The sequence below is a fragment of the Bos grunniens genome, chromosome 25, assembly GCF_055505025.1.
Source record: "Bos grunniens cultivar Pamir isolate PY7600 chromosome 25, Bosgru_T2T1.0, whole genome shotgun sequence".
NCBI classification, from domain to species: Eukaryota; Metazoa; Chordata; class Mammalia; order Artiodactyla; family Bovidae; genus Bos; species Bos grunniens.
In genome coordinates this window covers 5,082,160-5,105,423 of record NC_141189.1, presented here as the reverse complement: position 1 = coordinate 5,105,423, position 23,264 = coordinate 5,082,160, and the positions used below count along the sequence as shown (strand labels likewise).

At 43.6% G+C, this 23,264-nt stretch overlaps 1 protein-coding gene across 2 annotated transcripts in view; it reads left to right on the top strand.

Annotated features, from left to right (window-relative positions):
- Positions 1 to 23,264, top strand: part of BAIAP2L1 (BAR/IMD domain containing adaptor protein 2 like 1) — an 80,409-nt gene that overhangs the window by 25,004 nt on the left and 32,141 nt on the right. The window contains exons 2-4 of one of the 2 annotated variants that reach the window (XM_086373936.1): positions 2,516 to 2,591; positions 4,124 to 4,342; positions 8,098 to 8,184. In XM_086373936.1, coding sequence (XP_086230062.1) covers positions 8,100 to 8,184 — 85 coding nt within the window. In that variant the 5' untranslated portion in view covers positions 2,516 to 2,591; positions 4,124 to 4,342; positions 8,098 to 8,099. The remainder of the gene's footprint in view (positions 1 to 2,515; positions 2,592 to 4,123; positions 4,343 to 8,097; positions 8,185 to 23,264) is intronic. The other variant, XM_086373935.1, reaches the window with a different exon arrangement.

Below are 23,264 nucleotides of genomic sequence, written 5' to 3'. Positions count from 1 at the left end.
CTCCTGCCAGTGCAGGAGACGCAGGTTGGCTCCCTGGATCCAGGAGGCTCCCACTTGCCTCAGCGCAACTAAGCTGATGTGCCGCAGCTGCTGAGCCTGTGCTCCCGAGCCCAGGAGCCTTGGCTACTGGCACGCCCTAGAGCCTGTGCTTGCTGCAGCTAGAGAAAAACCTATGCAGCAGCAAAGACCCAGCACAGCTGAAAATAAATAAAATTATTTTAAAAATAAAGACAGTAATATATAAGGAGCAATATCTTTTAAATCCTATGGGAAAATCACTTTCAACCTGAAATACTCTGCCCAGCGAAATACCAATCAAACATCAAGGTAAATATAATTTCAGACACATGGGGACTCACATCTACCTCCTATGTCATTTCTCAGGTCATTCTTAGAGAATGATCTCCAGCAAATAGGGATAAATGAAGAAAGAGGAAGATGTGGAATCCAGCTAATGAGACTCTCGTCACACGGGAGACCAAAAAGGGACATGTGAGGGCGACAGCGTGGCGGGAGACGGCCAGGCCACGCTGAGCGAGGACAGAGAGTGCTTGGGGATGTTCTGGGAGAAAAAAAATGAAGATTAACCGACAACTTCGGCTTGAAAGATGTCATAGGCTTCTGTTAGATCTCATGGAGTATGAGGAAGATGCATGGAAAAATCTAAGGAGGCATTGGAATGAGACTTGTTAATCTCAGGAGAAACAAAAAGGTGTATCAAGAAAGGAAGCACCATTCTTGGTACATTCCTTACATTGTAGTGACCAGTATTTACAAAGTCATAATAAATATTGACTATTGATTTTCCAGGAAACTGCTGTTATGTAGGGAATACTGGAAACAAGGAAAGTAGAGTTGTTTACTGTAGCAGAAGGCCAGTGGTTATTGTCCAAAGTCAAAAAGTCAAGAATATTAATCAAAACTATGGCAGTAAATACAGAAGAGGACTTTCAATGGAGCTGTTACATGGGAGTAAGGCCAGGGGTGCAGAAGGGTTGAGGCAGGAATTATTTTCCATTTTTTGTCTAATAAAATAAAAGTTGATAAATAAACTTTTAATAATATTAAATAAAAGTTATAATGTTCTTTAACAAAGAACAGTTATAATAAAAGTTATTATGTTCTTTCTCCCCTGCTAACATGTAATGGAGAACCTCTTTATCCCGAAAAATACATGTGTCATGTTTCTGCCCCTTTGAAAGTTGTGTGGTTTTTTTATTCTTTGTTGCTTGGGCCTTTACAAACAAGGTACACATTTTGGTTGAGGTGGGCGGTAAAGAGATTTGACTGGTCTACCTGGAAAGATTAATATTTTGAAGCTTATTGTTTGTAGGTGGGACAAATACATTCAGTCACCAAATATATTCAGAGCCTCATAGGAATGATTTCTTATTTGTAACATCAGATTTAGGATAGCGTTTTAAATTTAGACTAGTGTTCTAAATAGTTGCCTGTCTTATACTTGTCATAGCGCTTCTCTCTCTGTTTATGACCTTCTATTGATGTTGAACTTACACTTTTAAAAATGAAATGCGTGACATCTGCAGAGATAAGAGCATCATGAAGCCCAGAATGGGAAACCACGTCTCCACCTCCACTGCTGTGAGCACAGGCCCTGGTGCACACTCCACAAATATGTAATGAATGAACTGATGGCCAGGAGAAAATGCCAGTGACCACCTACAAAGAACGTTCCCGGCTGTCCTGTGTCCTAGAGCCATCCACACCCATCCCTCTCCTAGTAATTGCAGAGCAAAAACAGCTCTTAGAAATGTCTGTTCCCTTGCTCAAATTCCTGTCCATTGAGTCAGTGATGCTATCCAACCATCTCATCCTCTGCCACCCCCTTCTCCTCCCGCCTTCAATCTTTCCCAGCACCAGGGTCTTTTCCAGTGAGTTGGCCCTTCGCATCAGGTGAGGTAGCCAAAGTATTGGAGCTTCAACTTAAGCATCAGTCCTTACAACGAATATTCAGGCTTGATTTCCTTTAGGACTGACTGGTTGGATCTCCTTGCAAGGGACTCTTAAGAGTCTTCTCCAACACCACAGTTTGAAAGCATCAATTCTTTGGCACTCAGCCTTCTTTATGGACCAAAAATCTTCTTTATTGATAGCCAAAACACTGTCCATATACTTACGTTCCTGTCATGCACCTGTGTTTCCTATCACTAGTGTGACAGCCATTAACTTACCTAAACCCAAAAGGAGCATTGGCTTCTGAACTGACAGCCCCCTGCAGGGTGTGCTTTGTGGGGACTGTATGTCTGCTGCAGACTCCATTTACAGTTAGTTCTAGGCAGCTCCAGGGCAGGCGTGGCCAGGGTCACGTGGCCGCACCAGTTCCCTCAGTCAGGATGGATGTGCTCTTTCCTGCTTTTGAATCAGCATCCATGACTTTGTGGACGGTACCACTGGGCACACATGGGGATCCTCGGCTATGCAGTGACGACCTCTAAAGGTTACTTGCTCTAGTGGTCACTTACTTTCTTAATTTGGTTTTTTGTTTGTTTTTCAGAATGTAATGGAACAGTTCAATCCTGGGCTACGAAATTTAATAAACCTAGGGAAAAATTATGAAAAAGCTGTTAATGGTAAGTGTCTGTTTTCTAAATTTATAAATATAGAGGGCGTACAATTACTCATTAAATATTTTACTTAATTATTTGTAAATACTTGTTACTGAATTTCTAAAATATCTTTAAATTGGTACAGTTTATAATTAATCTACAGGACTTTGCAATGGTAGGATATTAGTTTATTTGAAATGAATGAACTGAATAATAGACTAAGTGACATATCTTAAACATCAGATTTTGCTTCTTGAAACTGCTTAATCTTTTATATCATTAAAATATAAACATGTTTTCTACTTTATACACCAAATTCTTTGTAAGCCAATATATTAAAGAGGTAGTTAAAATGTTAGGATCCTAAAGCATAGGAATTACTCTCCTTTTTATTTATATAGAAGAATTTCTGATCTTTGTATCGTTGGGTGGGGGGCGATGTATCCCTTTTGCTAGTAATATGAGAAATAAGATGTTTAGCCTGAATGGAAAAACATCTAAATTAAAAGTTGAACTTAGATTCTCATTTAAAATGGACTCAAGCATTGGCTTTTGTCTCTCTGTGACCTAGAGTCAGTTGCTGGTTTGAACAGATTTCGTTTGAGGAAGGTGATGTGCGTCTACACATGCATTCCCTCCCCAAGGCGGGTGTTGTCAGTGATCATCTTGAAAATAATCACCAAATTCTAACACGGTCAGAACCGTTCTCCATAGGTAGCACGTGTCACCCACCCGCCAAACATTCAGATCCCAGTTTCACCATCTACCCTGATTCACTGGGACCAGCATGTAACATAAGTAGAAAGCTTAGTTTCCAACAGTAAGATTTGAAGAAGCCTTCAAGTCAAGCTCTGTGTCTTTTCTCCCCGTCTTGCTTCTGTCCTTCACAATACGCCCACCTCTGGCTGCTCCCTGGTGATGTTTTGAAAATAAACCTGCGCCCTCACACCCTCAGCCTGGGCATGTGCCAGGAAAGGGGAGGTTACTGGCAAGACTTGGGACGTTGGATGACAGGCGCTCTGCTGTTGCAGTCGCTGCCGCCATAAACCGCTTGTTGACTTTCCTCTGGATCTTGGTGCTCTCGGCCAGTGTCCAGCGTCAGGAAGTGCAGCAGACCTGGCCTTTTCCTCCCTCACACCCCCGGCAGTATGGATAACTTCTGTGGGTGCCCCCTCCCTCTTTTAACAAGCTGGAGCCTTGTTTTGCAAGCTGACTCTCCCCTGATGAGGGGGTGGGGGCCTTCCCTGGTAGCTCAGAAGCTAAAGAATCCACCTGTAATGCTGGAGACCCCAGTGTGATCCCTGAGTCAGGAAGATCCCCTGGAGAAGGGAATGGCTACCCACTCCAGTATTTTTGCCTGGAGAATTCCATGGACAGAAGAGCCTGGCAGGCTACAGTCCATGGGCTCACAAAGTGTTGAGTATGACTGGGCGACTAACACTTTGACTTTTTACTCCCCTGATGATCACACCTAGTCACAAGAACACAAAGTCATCACCTTATCCATCACCATGAAGGAGAGCACTCTGACCTGCAATTGTTTTTTTCCTTTCTAGCATGAGCTGCCTCTCTGAGACAGAAATTTATAAAGTGAAGCAGTGAACAGCCCACAGCTTAGCCTCCTGCTAACAGGACTTCTCCCCAGAGGCCTCTTATCACTTTAATACCTCCTGAGGCCTATTTTGCACTTCATAAGGTGTTTCCAGAATTTCTGCAGGCCATCTGTTTTTAGCTGAAGCCATTGAGAAACTTCAATGAAACGTGTCAAGTCCTTGGTAAGAATCTGTAGTACAGTCAAGGAGGCCACGTGTGCAGTGAGGCAGCAGGCACTGCTGATGAAGAGCACAGTCAGGGGGTCTGAGCGGGAGGTCAGGAGAGCAGGCGGGAGGCCGTGCGTGGCTGAGCGGGCTGACAGGGGCAGCAGGCAGCCGCTGCTTTCTGGTGCTGCGTACAGAAGAGGCAGCCTGCAAGCCGAGCCCCGGGGTCCACACTCGCGTGGGTGCAGAGCGTGGGGAGTAGAAAACTTAAGGTGGAGTGAGGTCCCATTATTAGCGCATCTGGATGCAGCGTCGGTTACCTGTTGCTGTGTACACGCCGCCGCTGAGTTTGATGGCTTCACATGACAGTAGTTCGCTATTTCCCATGGTCCTGTGAAGGCGGTACAGTTGCCTGTATGCCCGAGACTCTGCATTGCAGTCAGAATCAGCTGGGGCCAGGGCTGGGCTCACCTCCTTTCTCAGGCCTGGCCGGCGGTCCCAAGAGTACAAGCCCCGAGGGAGTTATGCCTGCTTGTACCCCATTGGCCAAAGCAAGTCACATGACCAAACCACTCCTCTGTGTCCTAGACACCACCACCAGCTGGGAGGTGTGATTCATTGAAGGCCACAATTATAAAAATCCACGATGAACTCTGTGGAGTGAGACAGGCTCCCCCTGGGCAGTGGGAGGCCACTGAAGCTTTTTGAGCAGAACTGTAACCTAGTGAAATCATATTTTAAGGAAAATTTTTCTGGTGGAAGTGTGTAGTTTAGGTTGATGAAATAGCTGGTCAGCCACTAAATGAGAACTAATGAGCTTCATTCCTTAAAACAGTAGCCTGTATAAAATCTCTAATATATTCACAAGAGGGAGTACAATTATGAAAATACCAGTTTCTTTTTTTTTCTGGATAATTTTTACATTAATACAGCTTTATCATAAAAGCAGGATATTTTACTAGACTAAGAAGATTTAATAGTTTTAAACATAAGTCAACAGTTAGTGAAACTGGAAAAATTCGAAACTGTTGTAATTGAAAAAATTTCAATGTAGTATGTGGATACAGACCAAAAATTTTGTTTGTGTTGTGTAATCCTGTATTACCCTTCTCCTGCTAATTTGCTTTGCAGCTTATCAGTACCTCACAATTTTAAATCTTCCCACTAAAATATTATATACATTAACTTGACAGCTTACTGGCTATAAGCCTTGTTTTTAGGTGGAGGCACCTCTTTTTCAGTGCTAGCTGAGACCAAAGAGTCAAAAAGCACTGTGATTTGAACCGAGGAAGTGACCATGCCAGCTGGCCTTGCGTGCACTGCCTCTGTTTCTTCACTGACCTTAGGTCTGGCCCAGAATGTCTCTGCTCTGCTCCCCTTCATGAAACAGGGTGTTAACATCAGCACCCTGGGTCTTAATGCCGTCTGGTAGATTAATTAATTTAAGTGGCGAATTGGAAAGTCTACCTAAATGCTATTTGTTGTTGCTCTTTTTTTATAATTATGCTTTATGGTTATCCTCAGTTCAGTTCAGTCACTCAGTCATGTCCAACTCCCTGCAACCCCATGGACTGCAGCATGCCAGACTTCCCTGTCCATCACCAACTTCCAGAGTTTACTCACACTCACATCCATTGAGTCGGTGATGCCACCCAACAATCTCACCCTCTGTCGTCCCCTTTTCCTCCCGCCTTCAATCTTTCCAAGCATCAGGGTTTTTTCAAATGAGTCAGTTCTTCGCATCAGGTGGCCAAGGTATTGGAGTTTCAGCTTTGGCATCAGTCCTTCCAATGAATATTCAGGACTGATCTCCTTTAGGATGGACTGGTTGGATCTCCTTGCAGTCCAAGGGACTCTCAAAAGTCTTCTCCAACACCACAGTTCAAAAGCATCAATTCTTCGGCCCTCAGTTTTCTTTATAGTCCAACTCTCACATCCACACATGGCTACTGGAAAAATCATAGCTTTGATTAGATAGACCTTTGTTGGCAAAGTAATATCTCTGCTTTTTAATATGCTATCTCGGTTGGTCATAACTTTTCTTCCAAGGAGTAAGCATCTTTTAATTTCATGGCTGCAGTCACCATCTGCAGTGACTTTGGAGCTCCAAAAAATAAAGTCTGTCACTGTTTCCTTTGTTTCCCCATCTACTTGCCATGAAGTGATGGGACCAGATGCCATGATCTTAGTTTTCTGAATGTTGAGTTTTAAGCCAACTTTTTCACTCTCCTCTTTCACTTTCATCAGGAGGCTCTGTAGTCTTTTTGCTTTCTGCCATCCTCAGTCTTATGAAATAATACTGTAGTAGATCATTACATTTCCTAAACTTATTTGTATATATGTATGAAGTAAAAGCTGTAACTTTTGTAGTTTTTTAACTCTCAAGACCTGCAAAAATAGATTCATCTATTTGCCATGAAACTCCTACTTTTTTGGCAATGGCAACCCACTCCAGTGTTCTTGCCTGGAAAATCCCAGGGACGGAGGAGCCTGCTGGGCTGCTGTCTATGGGGTCGCACAGAGTCGGACATGACTGACACGACTTAGCCTCAGCAGCATCTTCGACCAGACTTGTAGATTAATTAAGTCTATGACCTCTTCCACCTTTTTTCAACTTGAAATATCTTTTAAAATCCATCTTTGAAAACAATTCCCGCTCTACACGGAGGCAGAGTGGCTGGTGTGGCCTCAGGTTTTCTTCTCAGTGAGAGGAGATTGCTTAGGGATCTTTTATCTCCAAAATCCTGTGATTTCCAAGGCTCCCAGGCAAAGTGAGGTCTCTGTAAGAAGCCAGCCTTTGAGCAAGATAAAATATTTTCTCCAAAGTCACACTAAATAGCCTAGGTCTTATTGAAAATCTTGCTTACTGCATACCAAGAGTCTCCTGAAACCCAGCCTGCTGTAAAGTAAAAGAAGGGATTGGTATTAGCAGCTTCAACTAGTTTGTCCAATACACATGCTATTATGGCATTTTTAGATTAACCTCCTTTGTTTCACTTGCCCACCAAGGTCATGTTAGTTAGTTGGAAGTAACAGTGGAATTCAAACCCAGATTTGTCTTGCTTTCGACATGCTCTCCAACCACCGCCCACCCCCCCAAAAAAAAGGAAAGAAAAAGTAAACCAAATCAAAAGCAGATTTCTATACCTTATAATGTAGTTTTAAAGGAGAAATGTGATTTTTAAGATAAGTTTTCCTGTCTCTGCCAAAAAGGAGGGGAAAGAAAAGCAGAGCATTCGGTTATTTTTCAGGTAATTGCGTTGTTTTTTGAAATGATAATGCATTTCAGATTTCATACACTTTTCTCCTGGCAACAATATGGTAGTTGCTTGTGCCTTAGATTATCTGTTTCAACAGGAAAAAGTAAAATTGCCGTCAAAGGCCTGGGTGCCTAGGCCACCCCATACAAGCCCCTCCAGCTAACAGTGTTGCAGGCTTGTGTTGCTGTAAGTGACCAGCTGGCTGGAGTGGACATGTCCCAGCCTTGAGCCTGTGTTAGGAACACAGCCGCTCTGGGACTGGCGTCGAGAGCAGCTCCTCTGGGCCTCCAGCCCCTGTGGCTGAAGGTTCCCAGGGCTGGTCAGAGGCAAGGGTGCCCTGGGTGCCATCCGGTGGGGGGGTCCTCCACCTGGCAGAGCTCTCGAGCACCACCCCTGCCCTCTCAGCCATACTCGCCTTGGCCACAAGGGACTCAGGTGTTTGGAAGGAAACCTGTATCGCTTCCTCCTTTCTGTGTGTAAGTGACTATTCTGTGTGCCACCTTCCCTCTCTAGCTATGATCCTGGCAGGAAGAGCCTACTACGATGGAGTGGCCAAGATTGGGGAGATTGCCACCGGGTCCCCCGTGTCAACAGAGCTGGGTAAGCTGACCGTCCATTACCTGTCCACCTAACTTGAGCCGCGGTTCCTGGGCTGCCGTCGTGCAAACCTGGAGAAGAGCACACGGAGAAGTGGCACAAATGCAAAATAGAAAGGGGGCACTCGGGTTCCTTCGCCTCTGCGGTCTGTCCACAGTGGAGGCTTAGATGAGGGCAGGCCACTGGGAACTGGGCTTCTGCCCCTGAGGTTTGGGCCCCAGGTCCCCCTTGAAGCATGAAGCCCGGGAGCCCTGACCTAGATTCCTAACTGGAGGGGTGAACACCAGGCCTCCCGCCGCTGGCAGAGCGTTTCCTGTGAGTCACCCCGCAGAGTCCGGCTCCTTTACGCTCTGCTCTTGGCCGTCGCTGCTTCCCCAGTCGCCCTCGGTTGTGATTTTTCCGGTTTTGCTGGTATGAATGGATCCCCTGTGCACTCGCAGAGGGTGCAGGCAGCCACACCCGGGCGCACCGAGGCTTCTCCGTACAGACCTCTCTCACTGTGCCGTCTCCAGAGCCTCACACAGAAGCATGATTTTAAAAACTTGTTGAACACATCTTACTTGACAAAGGGTAACATTTCCGACTTCACAGTGTGTGTCAGAATTTGAAGGGTTCAGAAAACCAGAGGAAAGGATTGGCACAGTGTGTGCTTCCTTTTTAAAGAAAAGTGCACCCCTCTCCAGTTAAAAAGTGGACCGGGAAGCAGAGGCAGGGCAAAGGAGCATGTGTGCAAGGTTCAGATAATGGGTTTCTGTGCTAAGTGTCTTGAGGGTTTTTTAGATACGGTGTTTTTCCACGATCGCTTGGAAAGCTCTTAACTGACCCATAAAAGCCATGGAACAAGTTCGAGGTGTGGTGACGGTTCTGGGGTTGGAGGCTGGGCTGCTGGGTAAGGCAGTGGATGTGGGCCCTTGTTAACATTCTCTGACAACTTCTGTACTCAAAGAGTTCATAGTCTTGAAACCTGTAGCCAAAGCCTGAAGTGATGCTGAATGATGAATAAGTCAGTACTGCGATATGTAATAGAATCGGTTACATGCAGAAAATTTTCAAAACCCTGAGTAGTCTTCTGTTGGTGCCATAACTTCTGCATGCTCTGGCAAGATCTGAATTCTAGTAACCCCATCCAAAGTGGATGAATTTAATAAAATACAGTGTAAAAAAAAATTACATGCTGTTATGTAGACAGAAGCAGTAAAACTTAGGACATTTGAGGGATGATTGGACTGATTATAGGTTCCAAAAATAGAACTTAATTCAAAAGAAACATCCTATTTGTGTCAGGCGTCAGGCAAAAAAAATGCCTGATCCTTAGGCTAAAACATACGGTGCTTTGACTCACCATCATTCAGTGTGCCTTTTTAATGTTTTATGGTTCTTGCCACTGTTTGAATAAGACTTCTGTTCCACACCTTACTTGATTCAGCTGTGAGTTCATACTGTTGAATCAACTGTTTCCACAGCAACCGTGTTGTTATAAACATAGTCTTAAAACTTCAGCTTCAATGAGGAAAGCCTTCGTGCGTATGTGTTTCATTCAGAGGGGATGGAAATTACTTGCTATGTTTCATTTTTGTTCCAAGTTGCCCTTTTCACTTATATTCACTGTATCATATACTTAATTTTCCACTCGCAGCCATTCCATGAGAAAGTTCTGTCCTTGTTGGAGGTGCTTTTGGAGGCCTGACATGTTCTGCTTTTGATTCACTTAGTTTATCTTATTGTTAATGTTTAGACTAAAATACTACCCTGTTTCTGTTTAAATTCCTGTATGGAAGAGCAGAGGAAATTCATAGGAAAAAGAGAAAGACCTAAAGTAGATTGTGTCTTTCTTGTTTTTCAAGAAGATTCTCTTGTCTGGTTTCTGACCGTGTGGTATTGGTGTTAAGACCTGCAGGGGAGTGTGTGCCCGACCACACAGTTAGCAGGTGGTCCGACTTGAGAATCTGGGCTCCTTACCTCCGCACTTGACTGCGCGTCCCTGCAGCCAAGGGAAAGGAAAGAGGCAGCCAGTCAGGTCGCTGAAGAGGAAGAAAATGGAAACCACTCGGTGGGGACCTTTTGGAGGAGATGACTGAGAGGTGTCTGAGCAGCCAAAGCCTAGGGAGGGGCGGCACGGGTGCTGTTTCGAGCTCAGTGGTCTAGGGGCCCACCCAGGAACACCAGGTGTCACAGGTCAAGGAAGATGGAAATACCAGAAGTGTTACAGACATGACGTTTGGCTTCTTAACGGCTGTTGCTTAACCTTTGGACTGCTGTGCTTCGTGTAGAAACTCTGGTCTTGGTAAGTGTGTGCTGTGAGCACATTGCCTCGTCTCATCCTCGGGAGTCCCGGCGGTGGACGTGACCTCTCAGGTCTACTTCCCAGGGCGGGCGCTCAGCCCGCGTTTCCTCGGGGAGCCCATAGACTGGAAGAGTCAGCCTGGCCGTCACGGCTTCTGCACGGGCGTGAGATAACCTCTGGGGGCAGCCATATGCGCGGCCGCCAAGGAAGGCAGCGGGGGCTGTGAGGTCATGACCTCTGGGCAAGGGTGGTGGGCAACCCAGGTGCCGTCCAAGAACAACCCTTGAGCAGGCCGGGAGGCCTGCCAGGTCTTCCTTTCCCCTGAGGCTGCCCACCACCTGAGAGAGGCTCAGCGAGGCTCGCGCTGCTACAGCGCCGTGTCAGCCTGCACCTCTGCAGGCCACACTCCCCCTCGTGAGTGGGGGCAGGACCGAGGGAGCGGGCGCCGACACATTCTGGGTGGCCGGGAGACGGAAGGAGAGAGTGTGCTCTGAAGTCTCTTAGACCAGAAAGATGCCTCTCTCGTCACTTCATACATTCACAAGTGTTTGAGAACTCAAAAATCTGTGTCGCTTGTTTTCATCGGCATTATTCTCTTCCATGAAGTGGGTGATATGTTCATAAGAATACACATTTTGCCTTGATTATCCTTGATTCCTCATGAACAGATTTTTTCAATTCTCTCTATTGTATCTTCATTTTCTATTTCATTAATCTCTACTCTTACCCTCAGTTTCTTCCTTGTACCATCTTTGGGATTACTCTACTGTTCTAATTTCTGAAATGATACATTTAACTCATTAATTTTAAATATAGGCAAGACCACAAGATGGCCATACAAGTTAAAACTATGCAAAGCCATCTTAATCAGTGGGAGAAATTATGATTGTCCTGTGACCTTTAAAAATGTTTGTCAGAAACACTAAAAACTCTCTTACTGTTAGTTATAAATGGATAAGGAAATGGAAAATTGACTTGGAACTTTAAAAATTTCTGTTAGCACTGTTTTGTAGGTTTTTTTTGTAGAAGTCTTATACATTTTTATATATGCATTTTTATATACTTATGGTGTTTTTGAAAGGCCTACTGTATATGGCATTTAAATTTTTTTTCTAGTCAATTCTGTTGAGTTTTCAATTTCATTCTTTGTCATTACTATCCAAATTAATTTTATCATATTTTAATAATTGTTTTATTGAGATCTAATTAATACATAGTACAGTTCACCCATTAAAGTCATATAGTTTAGTGATTTTTAGTATATTCACAAAGTTTTAAATTATCATCAGAGTCAACTTCAGAATATTTTTCTCACTCCTAAAAGAAATCTCATACCCATTAGCAGTCACTTCCTATTCACCCCCAACTCCAGCCATGCTGCTGCTAAGTCACTTCAGTCGTGTCTGACTCTGTGCGACCCCATAGATGGCAGCCCACCAGGCTCCCCCATCCATGGGATTGTCCAGGCAAGAGTGCTGGAGTGGGGTGCCATTGCCTTCTCCAAACTCCAGCCATATTTAACCATTAATATATTTTGTCTATTATAGGTATGGTTTTGCTAAACATTTCATATAAATGGAATATTGTATAGATCTACCACATTTAATTTTATCAGTTGATGGACATTTGGGTTTCTTCTACCTCTTAGCTACTAAAAATACTGCTACTATGAACATTTGTGTACAGATTTTGTGTTTACCTACATTTTTCCATCTCTTGGGTATAAACTTAGGAGTAGAATTGCTGGTTCATATCCTAACTCTAAATATAACCCTTTGAGGAACTGCCAGACTGTTTTTCAAATGGAGTGCACCATTATACATTCCACCAGACTTCCCAGATAGCGCTAGTGGTAAAGAATCTGCCTGCCAGTGCAGGAGACACAATAGATAGGGGTTCAGTTCCTGGGTCAGGAAGATCCACTGGAGTAGGAAATAGCAACCCACTCCAGTATTCTTGCCTGGAAAATTCCATGAACAGAAGGAGCCTGGAGAGCTTCAGTCCTTGGGGCCACAAAGAGTTGGACATGATGGAGCACCTGAGCACATACATTCTACCAGCCGTGTATGAGGGGCCCAGTTTCTTTACATCTTGCCAACACTTGTTGTTGTCTTTTTGTTTGGTTGGTTGGTTGGTTTTGTGTTGTAACCATCGTAGGAAGTATGAAGTACTACCTCATTTGGATTTTGATTCACATTTCCTTAGTAGCTACTGATATCAAGCATCTTTTCACATTCTTACTGGCCATTACGTATCTTCTTTGGAGAAATGTCTATTCAGATCTTTGCCCATTTTTAATTGAGTTATTTGTCTTTTAGTTATTGCATTTGCTGGTCAACTTTTTAAAAAAAATTTGTTTTCTGTTTTGATCCTTTTTATTATCTATGCAGTTTGGGGTTCTTGACAGTCTAATTCTGCTGGTGCTTTGTAGCCTCTTGATTATCATTCATGAGAGAGTCTTTCTGGAAGGGGTTTTTTGTCATCTCATTGTTCTCTTGCATGTTGGGGTCACCTATGGAGGTATAAAGGTTTGGTCATTGAAAGTCACCAAGAAAAAAAAAAAAAAGAAAGTCACCAAGAAATGAAAAGTAGAAATGCCAAGTAATAGTGGTGCTTCTCTGATTTAAATTATGTTTACTTCCTAGAAAATAAAAATAATTGATATAATAGGACTTACCATTTGATAAAACTCTTTTAAGATATTTAGAACTGCAAAGCAATAGAAATGCTCCTTTATTTTCTTCATATTCATACAAAGTTATTCTGCCAATTTTATGGGGAAGTGACTCAGACTTTATAGAAAATACTTTAAATATCTAAAATTTATAAGCTATTCTAATTGTCTAAAACTTAAGAAATAACAGCAGGTTTTAATTATCTGTAGGTCAGAAAATTATATATATATATATTTATATATATAAAATATATATATATTTTTTCTTTCTATATATCCTTCTCCCAAGGAAGTCATTCCTGATGGTTTTTTCTTGAAACTTAAAGGTCCCTTATGAATAAAGTCTGTTCTCCTATTGTAGAAAATATTGAGAAAATGTGTCATTACTTTGTCCAACTGTAATTGAAACTGATAGAAAAATATTTTAATGATTCAAGAGAAATGCCAACTTTTAATCATTTTTGTGCTAAATGCTATCACTTGAAGATTTCTAATAAGAATTAGCATATATTTTGAAATTACCTTCAAATTAATTTTACTGAAGCCTCACCTTTTATCAGTTGTACCTTAACTGAGCAAACTAGAGCCAAGGGGCTGGCCAGCACCGACAGGTAACTGAAATTTGAGTGGGACCCGCCCGTGCCCACTTGTTCGTGGTTGTCTGCAGCTGCTGTCAGGCTGCAGAGGAGTTCGGCCTCTGAGACCTGAACTGTCTGTGGCCTGGCCCCTGGCATGCCCTTATCTGACAGTGGAAGGCCTGTAGGGCCATCCTGTTGCTTAAGTCAAGACCAGCGACCATGTGAGGGGTTTAATATCCTTCTCTCCAAAGAAAGAGCAGCTCCTTAACCACCTGGGTTTAGGACTGCACTTTCTGGGATTGTTCCTACAGACTGCTACTAAGTGCTTGGGGTTAACACACATCACAGCACAGTCCTAGGAACCACAGCGGGCAAACAGCTCAGGGGCAAAACTGCCTTGCCCTGTCAGGAGGGAGGAACGAACAAACAAACGCAAAGCCAAAGACCAGAGCTCTGCAGTCAGGATTTGGCAGGTAAAATATTTTAATCCGCTGTGTTTGTCAAAGAGTAAGTCATATGAATAATGTTCATGTGACTCAGGTCGTCAGGGTGTGTACCTGGAACTGTGCACATAAATCTTTATCACAGGTACACAGTTCCACTCTAGGAACAGTGCTGGTTTAAAAGAGGAAACTGAAGTTTGTCTAAAACTTCCAGTTTTGTCTTTAAATCAAATGACGTTTATTTTTAAAAACTTAGAAAATATGGAAAAGGTTGGAAAGGGAAAACAGAAATGATCAGGGGAAAATATTTTGGCAAAATATTCAAAAGAAACTGAATCCGTTTTTTCATCTTTAAACCATAGAAAAATAAAGCTTGTTCTCATTTATTTCTCAAGGAATAAAAGGGAACTCTGCTTTGGGGAAGGGCTTCCCTGGTGGCTCAGAGGTTAAAGCGTCTGCCTGCAATGCGGGAGACCAGGGTTCGATCCCTGGGTCAGGAAGATCCCCTGGAGAAGGAAATGGCAACCCACTCCAGTACTCTTGCCTGGAGAATCCCATGGAGGGAGGAGCCTGATGGGCTACAGTCCATGGGGTCCAAAAGAGTCAGACTCGACTGAGCGACTTCACTTTTACTTTCACTTTCTGCTTTGGGGAGCTGACAGATTTCCTGTGAGGTGTAAGAACCTCAAGGTCACATCATTTAGACTATGTTGCTAAGTCACTTCAGTCGTGTCTGACTCTGTGTGACCCCATAGACGGCAGCCCACCAGGCTCCCCCGTCCCTGGGATTCTCCAGGCAAGAACACTGGAGTGGGTTGCCATTTCCTTCTCCAGTGCAGGAAAGTGAAAAGTGAAAGTGAAGTCGCTCAGTCGTGTCCGACTCTTTTCGACCCCATGGACTGCAGCCTACCAGGCTCCTCTGTCCATGGGATTTTCCAGGCAAGAGTACTGGAGTGGGGTGCCATAGACTATGTTACTTTGCTCCAATTCAGCCAGCTATTAACATTATTCTGAAGCATGTATTAAATTGTTTAGGCCAATTTCCTAAATTAAGCACAAAACAGAAGATTTTATCTCTTCAGCATCAGGGAACCTAGACAATCATAGGTTTGCTTTTGTTATTGATATGCAGTTTAAAAAAATGTTTATTACACTTTTGTCTTGTTGATACTCAAAATCCAACCTGACAGTCTTGGGTCTTAAAAATAAGAGCATGGGGAAAAAAAAAAAAAAAAACCTGAAATATTTTTAAAGAAATGTTGTTTATTCAGAGAAGTATCTCAAACAGATTCCTAAAATTTAGGTAAAATAGAATTAATACCAGAGGCAATGAGAAAGCTAAGTTGAGCCAAAGCAGTTGTTATTGATCAAAACCATTTATCTTTTAGTTGCAGGTAAGGCTCACTTTAAAGAGATTAAACTCCTTCCCACAAAAATAGGAAAGAGTTAATAAGGAATTTATTTTATTTGCTTAACTTTGTGCCTGCCAAATGCATATGAACTCCTTTGCTCACTGTGATAATTCTCTAAAGCAGGTGCTATTATTATTTTCACTTTACAGATGAGGATACTGGTATTCAAAGAGAGTTAGATAACTTGCCAAAGTCACTTATCTGGTTAATGGCAGGTTAAATGGAGCCCAGGAAGTCTGTCAGCGGCTCAGCCTATTATGCTGATTTAATTTTCTATGCGTCGAAAAGAGGAGCTTTTTCTGAAGTGATTAATTTTATGGTGTCAGATCGTCCTGTCCATTATAGTTCAGATAAAAGATTGTGTAAAACAGTAAAACATCATACAATCTGAAACTGATTCTTCATGCAAGAGTCTGTATTTTGTGTTTTCATCAGATATAATCAAGGCTTTGTATTTCATATTAGAAACATTACATGACCATTTATTCCAACTTTGTAAATGACTTACCATTTCAATTTTCAAGTGGCAATTTCACCTCTTTTGAAGCAAAAAAGGTCTAACTATGGAGAAAGATGGGCTTACAATTTGTGAATGTATAATTTATAACATCTATAAACACATACCACGGAAGTCCCTATATCATCTAGGCATACTGGTATGCAGAGTTGCTTCAGTCATGCCCAACTCTTTGTGACCCCATGGACTGCAGCCCACCAGGCTTCTCTGTTCATGGGATTTTCCAGGCAAGAATACTGGAGTGGGATGCCATGCCCTCCTCCAGGGGATCTTCCCAACCCAGGGATTGAACCCTCGTCTCCTGTATTGCAGTTGGGATCTTTACGCTGAGCCACCTGGGAAGCCCTCAGGCATATTGATATCAGATCAGATCAGATCAGTCGCTCAGTCGTGTCCAACTCTTTGCGACCCCATGAATCGCAGCACGCCAGGCCTCCCTGTCCATCACCAACTCCCGGATTTCACTGAGACTCACGTCCATTGAGTCAGTGATGCCATCCAGCCATCTCATCCTCTGTCGTCCCCTTCTCCTCCTGTCCCCAATCCCTCCCAGCATCAGTCTTTCCCAATGAGTCAACTCTTTGCATGAGGTGGCCAAAGTACTGGAGTTTCAGCTTTAGCATTATTCTTTCCAAAGAAATCCCAGGGCTGATCTCCTTCAGAATGGACTGGTTGGATCTCCTTGCAGTCCAAGGGACTCTCAAGAGTCTTCTCCAACACCACAGTTCAAAAGCATCCATTCTTCGGCGCTCAGCCTTCTTCACAGTCCAACTCTCACATCCACACATGACCACAGGAAAAACCATAGCCTTGACTAGACGAATCTTTGTTGGCAAAGTAATGTCTCTGCTTTTGATTATGCTATCTAGGTTGGTCATAACTTTCCTTCCAAGGAGTAAGCGTCTTTTAATTTCATGGCTGCAGTCACCATCTGTAGTGATTTTGGAGCCCAGAAAAATAAAGTCTGACACTGTTTCCCCTGTTTCCCCATCTATTTCCCATGAAGTGGTGGGACCGGATGCCATGATCTTCATTTTCTGAATGTTGAGCTTTAAGCCAACTTTTTCACTCTCCACTTTCACTTTCATCAATAGGCTTTTGAGTTCCTCTTCACTTTCTGCCATAAGGGTGGTGTTATCTGCATATCTGAGGTTATTGATTTTCTCCCGGAAATCTTGATTCCAACTTGTGTTTCTCCTAGTCCAGCGTTTCTCATGATGTACTCTGCATAGAAGTTAAATAAACAGGGTGACAATATACAGCCTTGATGTACTCCTTTTCCTATTTGGAAACAGTCTCTTGTTCCATGTCCAGTTCTAACTGTTGCTTCCTGACCTGCATACATATTTCTCAAGAGGCAGATCAGGTGGTCTGGTATTCCCATCTCTCTCAGAATTTTCCACAGTTTATTGTGATCCACACAGTCAAAGGCTTTGGCATAGTCAATAAAGCAGAAATAGATGTTTTTCTGGAACTCTCTTGCTTTTTCCATGATCCAGCAGATGTTGGCAATTTGATCTCTGGTTCCTCTGCCTTTTCTAAAACCAGCTTGAACATCAGGAAGTTCACGGTTCACGTATTGCTGAAGCCTGGCTTGGAGAATTTTGAGCATTACTTTACTAGCGTGTGAGATGAGTGCAATTGTGCGGTAGTTTGAGCATTCTTTGGCATTGCCTTTCTTTGGGATTGGAATGAAAACTGACCTTTTCCAGTCCTGTGGCCACTGCTGAGTTTTCCAACTTTGCTGGCATATTGAGTGCAGCACTTTCACAGCATCATCTTTTAGGATTTGGAATAGCCCAACTGGAATTCCATCACCTCCACTAGCTTTGTTTGTAGTGATGCTTTCTAAGGCCCACTTGACTTCACGTTCCAGGATGTCTGGCTCTAGGTGAGTGATCACACCATCGTGATTATCTGGGTCGTGAAGATCTTTTTTGTACAGTTCTTCTGTGTATTCTTGCCACCTCTTCTTAATATCTTCTGCTTCTGTTAGGTCCATACCATTTCTGTCCTTTATTGAGATCATCTTTGCATGAAATGTTCCTTTGATATCTCTGATTTTCTTGAAGAGATCCCTAGTCTTTCCCATTCTGTTGTTTTCCTCTTTTTCTTTGCATTGATCGCTGAAGAAGGCATTCTTATCTCTTCTTGCTGTTCTTTGGAACTCTGCATTCAGATGTTTATATCTTTCCTTTTCTCCTTTGCTTTTCGCTTCTCTTCTTTTCACAGCTATTTGTAAGGCCTCCCCAGACAGCCATTTTGCTTTTTTGCATTTCTTTTCTATGGGAATGGTCTTGATCCCTGTCTCCTGTACGATGTCACGAACCTCCATCCATAGTTCATCAGGCACTCTATCTATCAGATCTAGGCCCTTAAATCTATTTCTCACTTCCACTTATATAAATTCCTAAAACTGTGAGAAGGTGTTCTGGATTGTAAATTGTACCTCTCTACAGAGAGGTTATAAGAAAGGTATTCCTTCTCCCAGCTTTGAAGTAACCGTATGTGCAGTGATGTATTACAATTAGCAAAAACAACAGGTATGAAACTCCCCTGGTGGCTCAGACAGTAAAGTGTCAGCCTGCAGTGCGGAAGACCCAGGTTCAGTCCCTGGGTCGGGAAGATCCCCTGGAGAAGGAAATGGCACTGACTCCAGTACTCTTCCCTGGAGAATCCCATGGACCAGAGCCTGGTAGGCTGCAGTCCATGGGGTCTCAAGAGTCGGACACGACTGAGCGACTTCACTTTCACTTTCACAGGTATGAAAGGGCTTCCCCGGTAGCTCAGCAGTAAAGAATCCACCTGCCATGCAGGAGATGCGGGTTCAATCTCTGAGTCAGGAAGATCCCCTGGAGAAGGAAATGCTGCTGAAGAGCAGCCGGTCAGGGGCGCCGCCATTGTCCGGTCTCCACCAGGTGGGGCGGCCCCGGGGCACTGCCTCGTGACAGCCTCATCCCTTTCACAAGAGCCACCTGTGCCCTCTCCCAAACCCTCGCAGGTGACTTACTCTACTCGTGGCGCTATGCTCGGCCTCAAATTAGGAGGCAGAAACAAAAACACGAAGTGCTAACGCAGAAAGAGGAGGCGAAGGGACCTTACGCCAAGGAAGAGTGGCTTTGGTCAGAAGCGCCAGACACGCACAGGCTGTGGCCGCTTTGACCGGCTGAGGAGGCCCACAGGGGTCAAGGGAGAGGGACACACCCGAGACGGGAGCGGCCAGAATCGCGGTGTGGGTGTGGCCTGCCCTGATCCTGCTGGACACCTGTTCTCAAGCACACTGGGGGCGCTGTGGGGGTCATGGTCGGTTCCTTGTGAGCCCAGGAGGGGTTCTGAATGTTTCTGGTCTTCAGCCATTTGGAAGTAAATGCATTTCCTCAGGTACTCTTTCCTGGTCTGAATGACTTAACAGAATTATTAAAAGTAAGGAGGCCAGTGCAAATCAACTATCCCTCAATTAAAAAAAAAAAAGGAAGAATGCCAAGGAGCACATGAAAAGATGCTCAACATCATTAGCCATTAGGGATCTGCACATCATAACCACAGTGAGGTACCACTCCACACCCAACAACAGCTGTAATTAAAGAGACGCCAGCACGTGTTGGTAGAGAAACGGGAACACTTGCGCTTTGGTGTGGGGGGGGGGGTGTGTGTGAAATGGAGCAGCTGCATTGGAAAAGAGTTTATCAGTTCCTCAAAACAGGAACTTATGACCCAGCAACTCCACCCCTTAAAGGTCTACTCAAGACAAATGTATGCCCACACAGGACTTTCACGTTATTCCCAGCAGGCACAAGGTGGAAACCACCCAAACGCCCAGCGGCTGATGAATCGATAAACGAAACACTGTGCATCCACGCTATGGAATGTTTAGATCAGATCAGATCAGTCGCTCAGTCGTGTCCGACTCTTTGCGACCCCATGAATCGAAGCACGCCAGGCCTCCCTGTCCATCACCAACTCCCGGAGTTCACTCAGACTCACGTCCATCGAGTCAGTGATGCCATCCACCCATCTCATCCTCTGTCGTCCCCTGCTCCTCTTGCCCCCAATCATGGAATGAGCTCATGGAATGTTACTCACACGTAAAAAAGCATGACGTCTTGACGCGTGCTGAAACATGGACGGAACTTGGAAACATCCTAAGTGACGGAAACCAGATTGAAAGGCCACATATTTAAGATTCCACTCATTCAAAAATTCGAATCAGCAAGTCCTTAAGAGAAAAAGCAGATTGGTAGTTGCTGGGGGTTGAGGGAGGGGACAGTGGGGAGTGACTGCTCAATAGGTACAGGGTTTCCTTTTCAGGTGGTGAAACGTTTTTGAACTGGATAATTGATGGTTGTACGACATTGTGAATGTACTTAATGTCACCATTGGTAAATTTAGATTATGTATATTCTATTGCCAAGAAACATAAGTATGCCACTTCTGTTAACTCTTCAGTATATGGGGTGCCCTAACTAATTCACACTAAAAACAATATAATAGACACTGTAATAATTTGAGAGGCTAGTTGTGCACATTTCCCAGCCCTCTGTGAAGGGTTTTAGTTGGCCCCACCCAACTCAGAATGAATAACATGGTAAATGAATTTTGAGTTGTAAAATGAGTGAGTCATTGGCATGTAATGTACATAAAGCAAGATGACTATAGTCAATAATGTCATCATGTATATTTGAAAGTTGCCAAGAGAGTAAAACTCCTTATCACATACACAGCATTTTTCGGTAGCACTGTGTAGCAGGGCCGCTGGCCTTCTCGTGGTGCCCGCTTTGCAGTGTGTGCAGACATCACAGCGTCATGTTGCACCCCTGAGACTAGTGCGTCATGACATGCCAGCTGTGTCTCAGTGTGAGAAACCTCTGGTGGACTGTGTTGGCATTAATGGAAATTCAGAAGTCTCACTGAATTCTCACAGCAGTCCTCTGAGGTGGGAGGTATCGTTCCCACTTTTTATCAACAAGAAAATGAGAACTTAGGTTAAATAATCTCACACGGCTAGTTAGTAGTGAAGCTGGGGTTTGAATTCCAGTTGGCCGATTCCCTGGTGAATGAAGGGTTTCCTATAGACTTCAGGTCTCAGCTTTAAGGCCTCTCAGTTTCATGACATCTTTAAAAACCCTGTTGGTAATTTTGAATTTGGAATTTTCTACTCCTTAAAGCAGATCTGACAAAAGTTGGATTTCTACACAGAAAATGAATTACAAAAGTAGTCTTTAAACCCTGGAAGCCTGGGTGTGTAGCAGAAGATATACACATACTGTTCCTGAAATCCAGTGGAAGCAAGTCCCAGGAAGCCCGCACTTGGTATTTTCTATACACTTGGCTGCCCCGGGTCTTAGCTGCAGCATTTGAACTCTTAGCTGTGGCATGTGGGATCTAGTTCCCTGACCAGGGATGGAGCCCTGGCCCCTGCACTGGGAGCTCAGAGTCCTAGCCACTGGACCACCAGGGAAGTCCCAGGAAGCCAGCATTTTGCTCAGTGTAGAAAATGGCCTTGGCACCAGTCCTTCTGTAAAAACCTGCTAAGGAGTTGTGAACAGCTGTGCTTACAGTAATGTCTCAGAGGATTCTGAAGCTGGGTATCCTGATGGTAGTCCAGTGGTGTCTGCTCCAGGGAAAGTCCAGAGCAGGAGGGAACAGCAGCTACCGCAGGTGTGGCACCTCTGCTCCCACAGCGAGGCAAGGATGAGAGAAGCAGGCTCCAGGATGAGCTTGGAAATGCTTGTTGATGGACTGAATGAGTGTATCAGATAAGGGTGTTGGGCTCCTCCCTTTTGACCCTATGAATCAGGTTTCTCTAGGCTTTCTTGAAACCATGACTGTCATTTACAAGCTTAGTAAACTTGATCCCCACCTTCAGGATATCTACAGCTTAGTATGGGAGATTATGAAAATATACACACACACAGCTTTAACACAGGAGCAAGGGCCAAGAGTGAAAGGTACAAAGCTACAGGATTCCATGGGAGGGGGCGATCATATCTGCGGGCGGAGGAGCTGCTGAGTCAGGGGGTGCTGTAATCCTGTGGTCAGCCCAGAGGCGGAAGGGGTGGGTTCTGCCGGAGGGAGCAGAGGGACGGGGCAAGTTCAGCTTGCCAGGATTCAGGGCTCGTGGAGAGGATCATGGGAGATTTTGGATATACAGGTTAGAGTTATTATTTTGAGTGATAGGCTACAGGTTCTGTGTTCCTATGTCTCATTTCAAATTGAAATAACGGCATTATTAGGTCTAAAAGGTTTCTGCATGATGAAAAGCTGACTGATGTTTTAGGAGCATAAGTTCAAAGATTAAAAATTATGAGATGACTAAAGAGGCAAACTAAATGGCACGCTCTTTACAACTAAAAACTGGACTCTTGATGCCTGGAATAGGTCTGTTTCTGTAACTGTTGAGTGTAGTAAGACGACACACATATATCCATGACTCAGGTGTTTATAACTCAGAGTCGTGGCTGATAGCAGCTTCCATTTTTATAACAATAGAAATCTGTGACACACTAGGTAAGGTTTCTTTTTTTCTCTTCATATGTATATGATTGAATGTTTTAATATTATCTCTTATTCTTTACTACATCTTGCCCAACTTTCCATTTTATATTAATATTTAAAAACAACTTATGAGTCCTCTAGGAAGTTTAGAAACCATTTGATAATGACTGTGAAAATACACTTCAAGTTTTTTAAAAATTAATACTTTTACTGAAAAATGAACTTAAATAGTTTTGATCTTTATGCTTTTAAAATAGCTGTTTTAACATAATTAAAATCTGTGGTTATATAAACTATCTTGGGCACTGCTTTTTTTTTTAATCTAAGTATAGTTGATTTACAATGTTGTATTTGTGGTGTACGGCAAAGTGATTCACTTTATATATCTATATATTCCTTTTCAGATTCTTTTCCATTTACTACAAGATACTGACTATAGTTCCCTACACTATACAGCAGGACCTTACTCATTCATGTGCAGTAGTTTGTATCTGCTAATCCCAGACTCCGAATTTATCCCTCTCCCTGCTCTCCCCTTTGTAACCATAAGTTTGCTTGCTGTGGCTGTAGTCTGTTTCTGTTTTGTAAATAAATTCATCGGCACCTTTTTTTTTTTTAGATTCCACATATAAGCGGTACCATATGATGTTTGTCTTTGACTTACTCCACTTAGTATGACC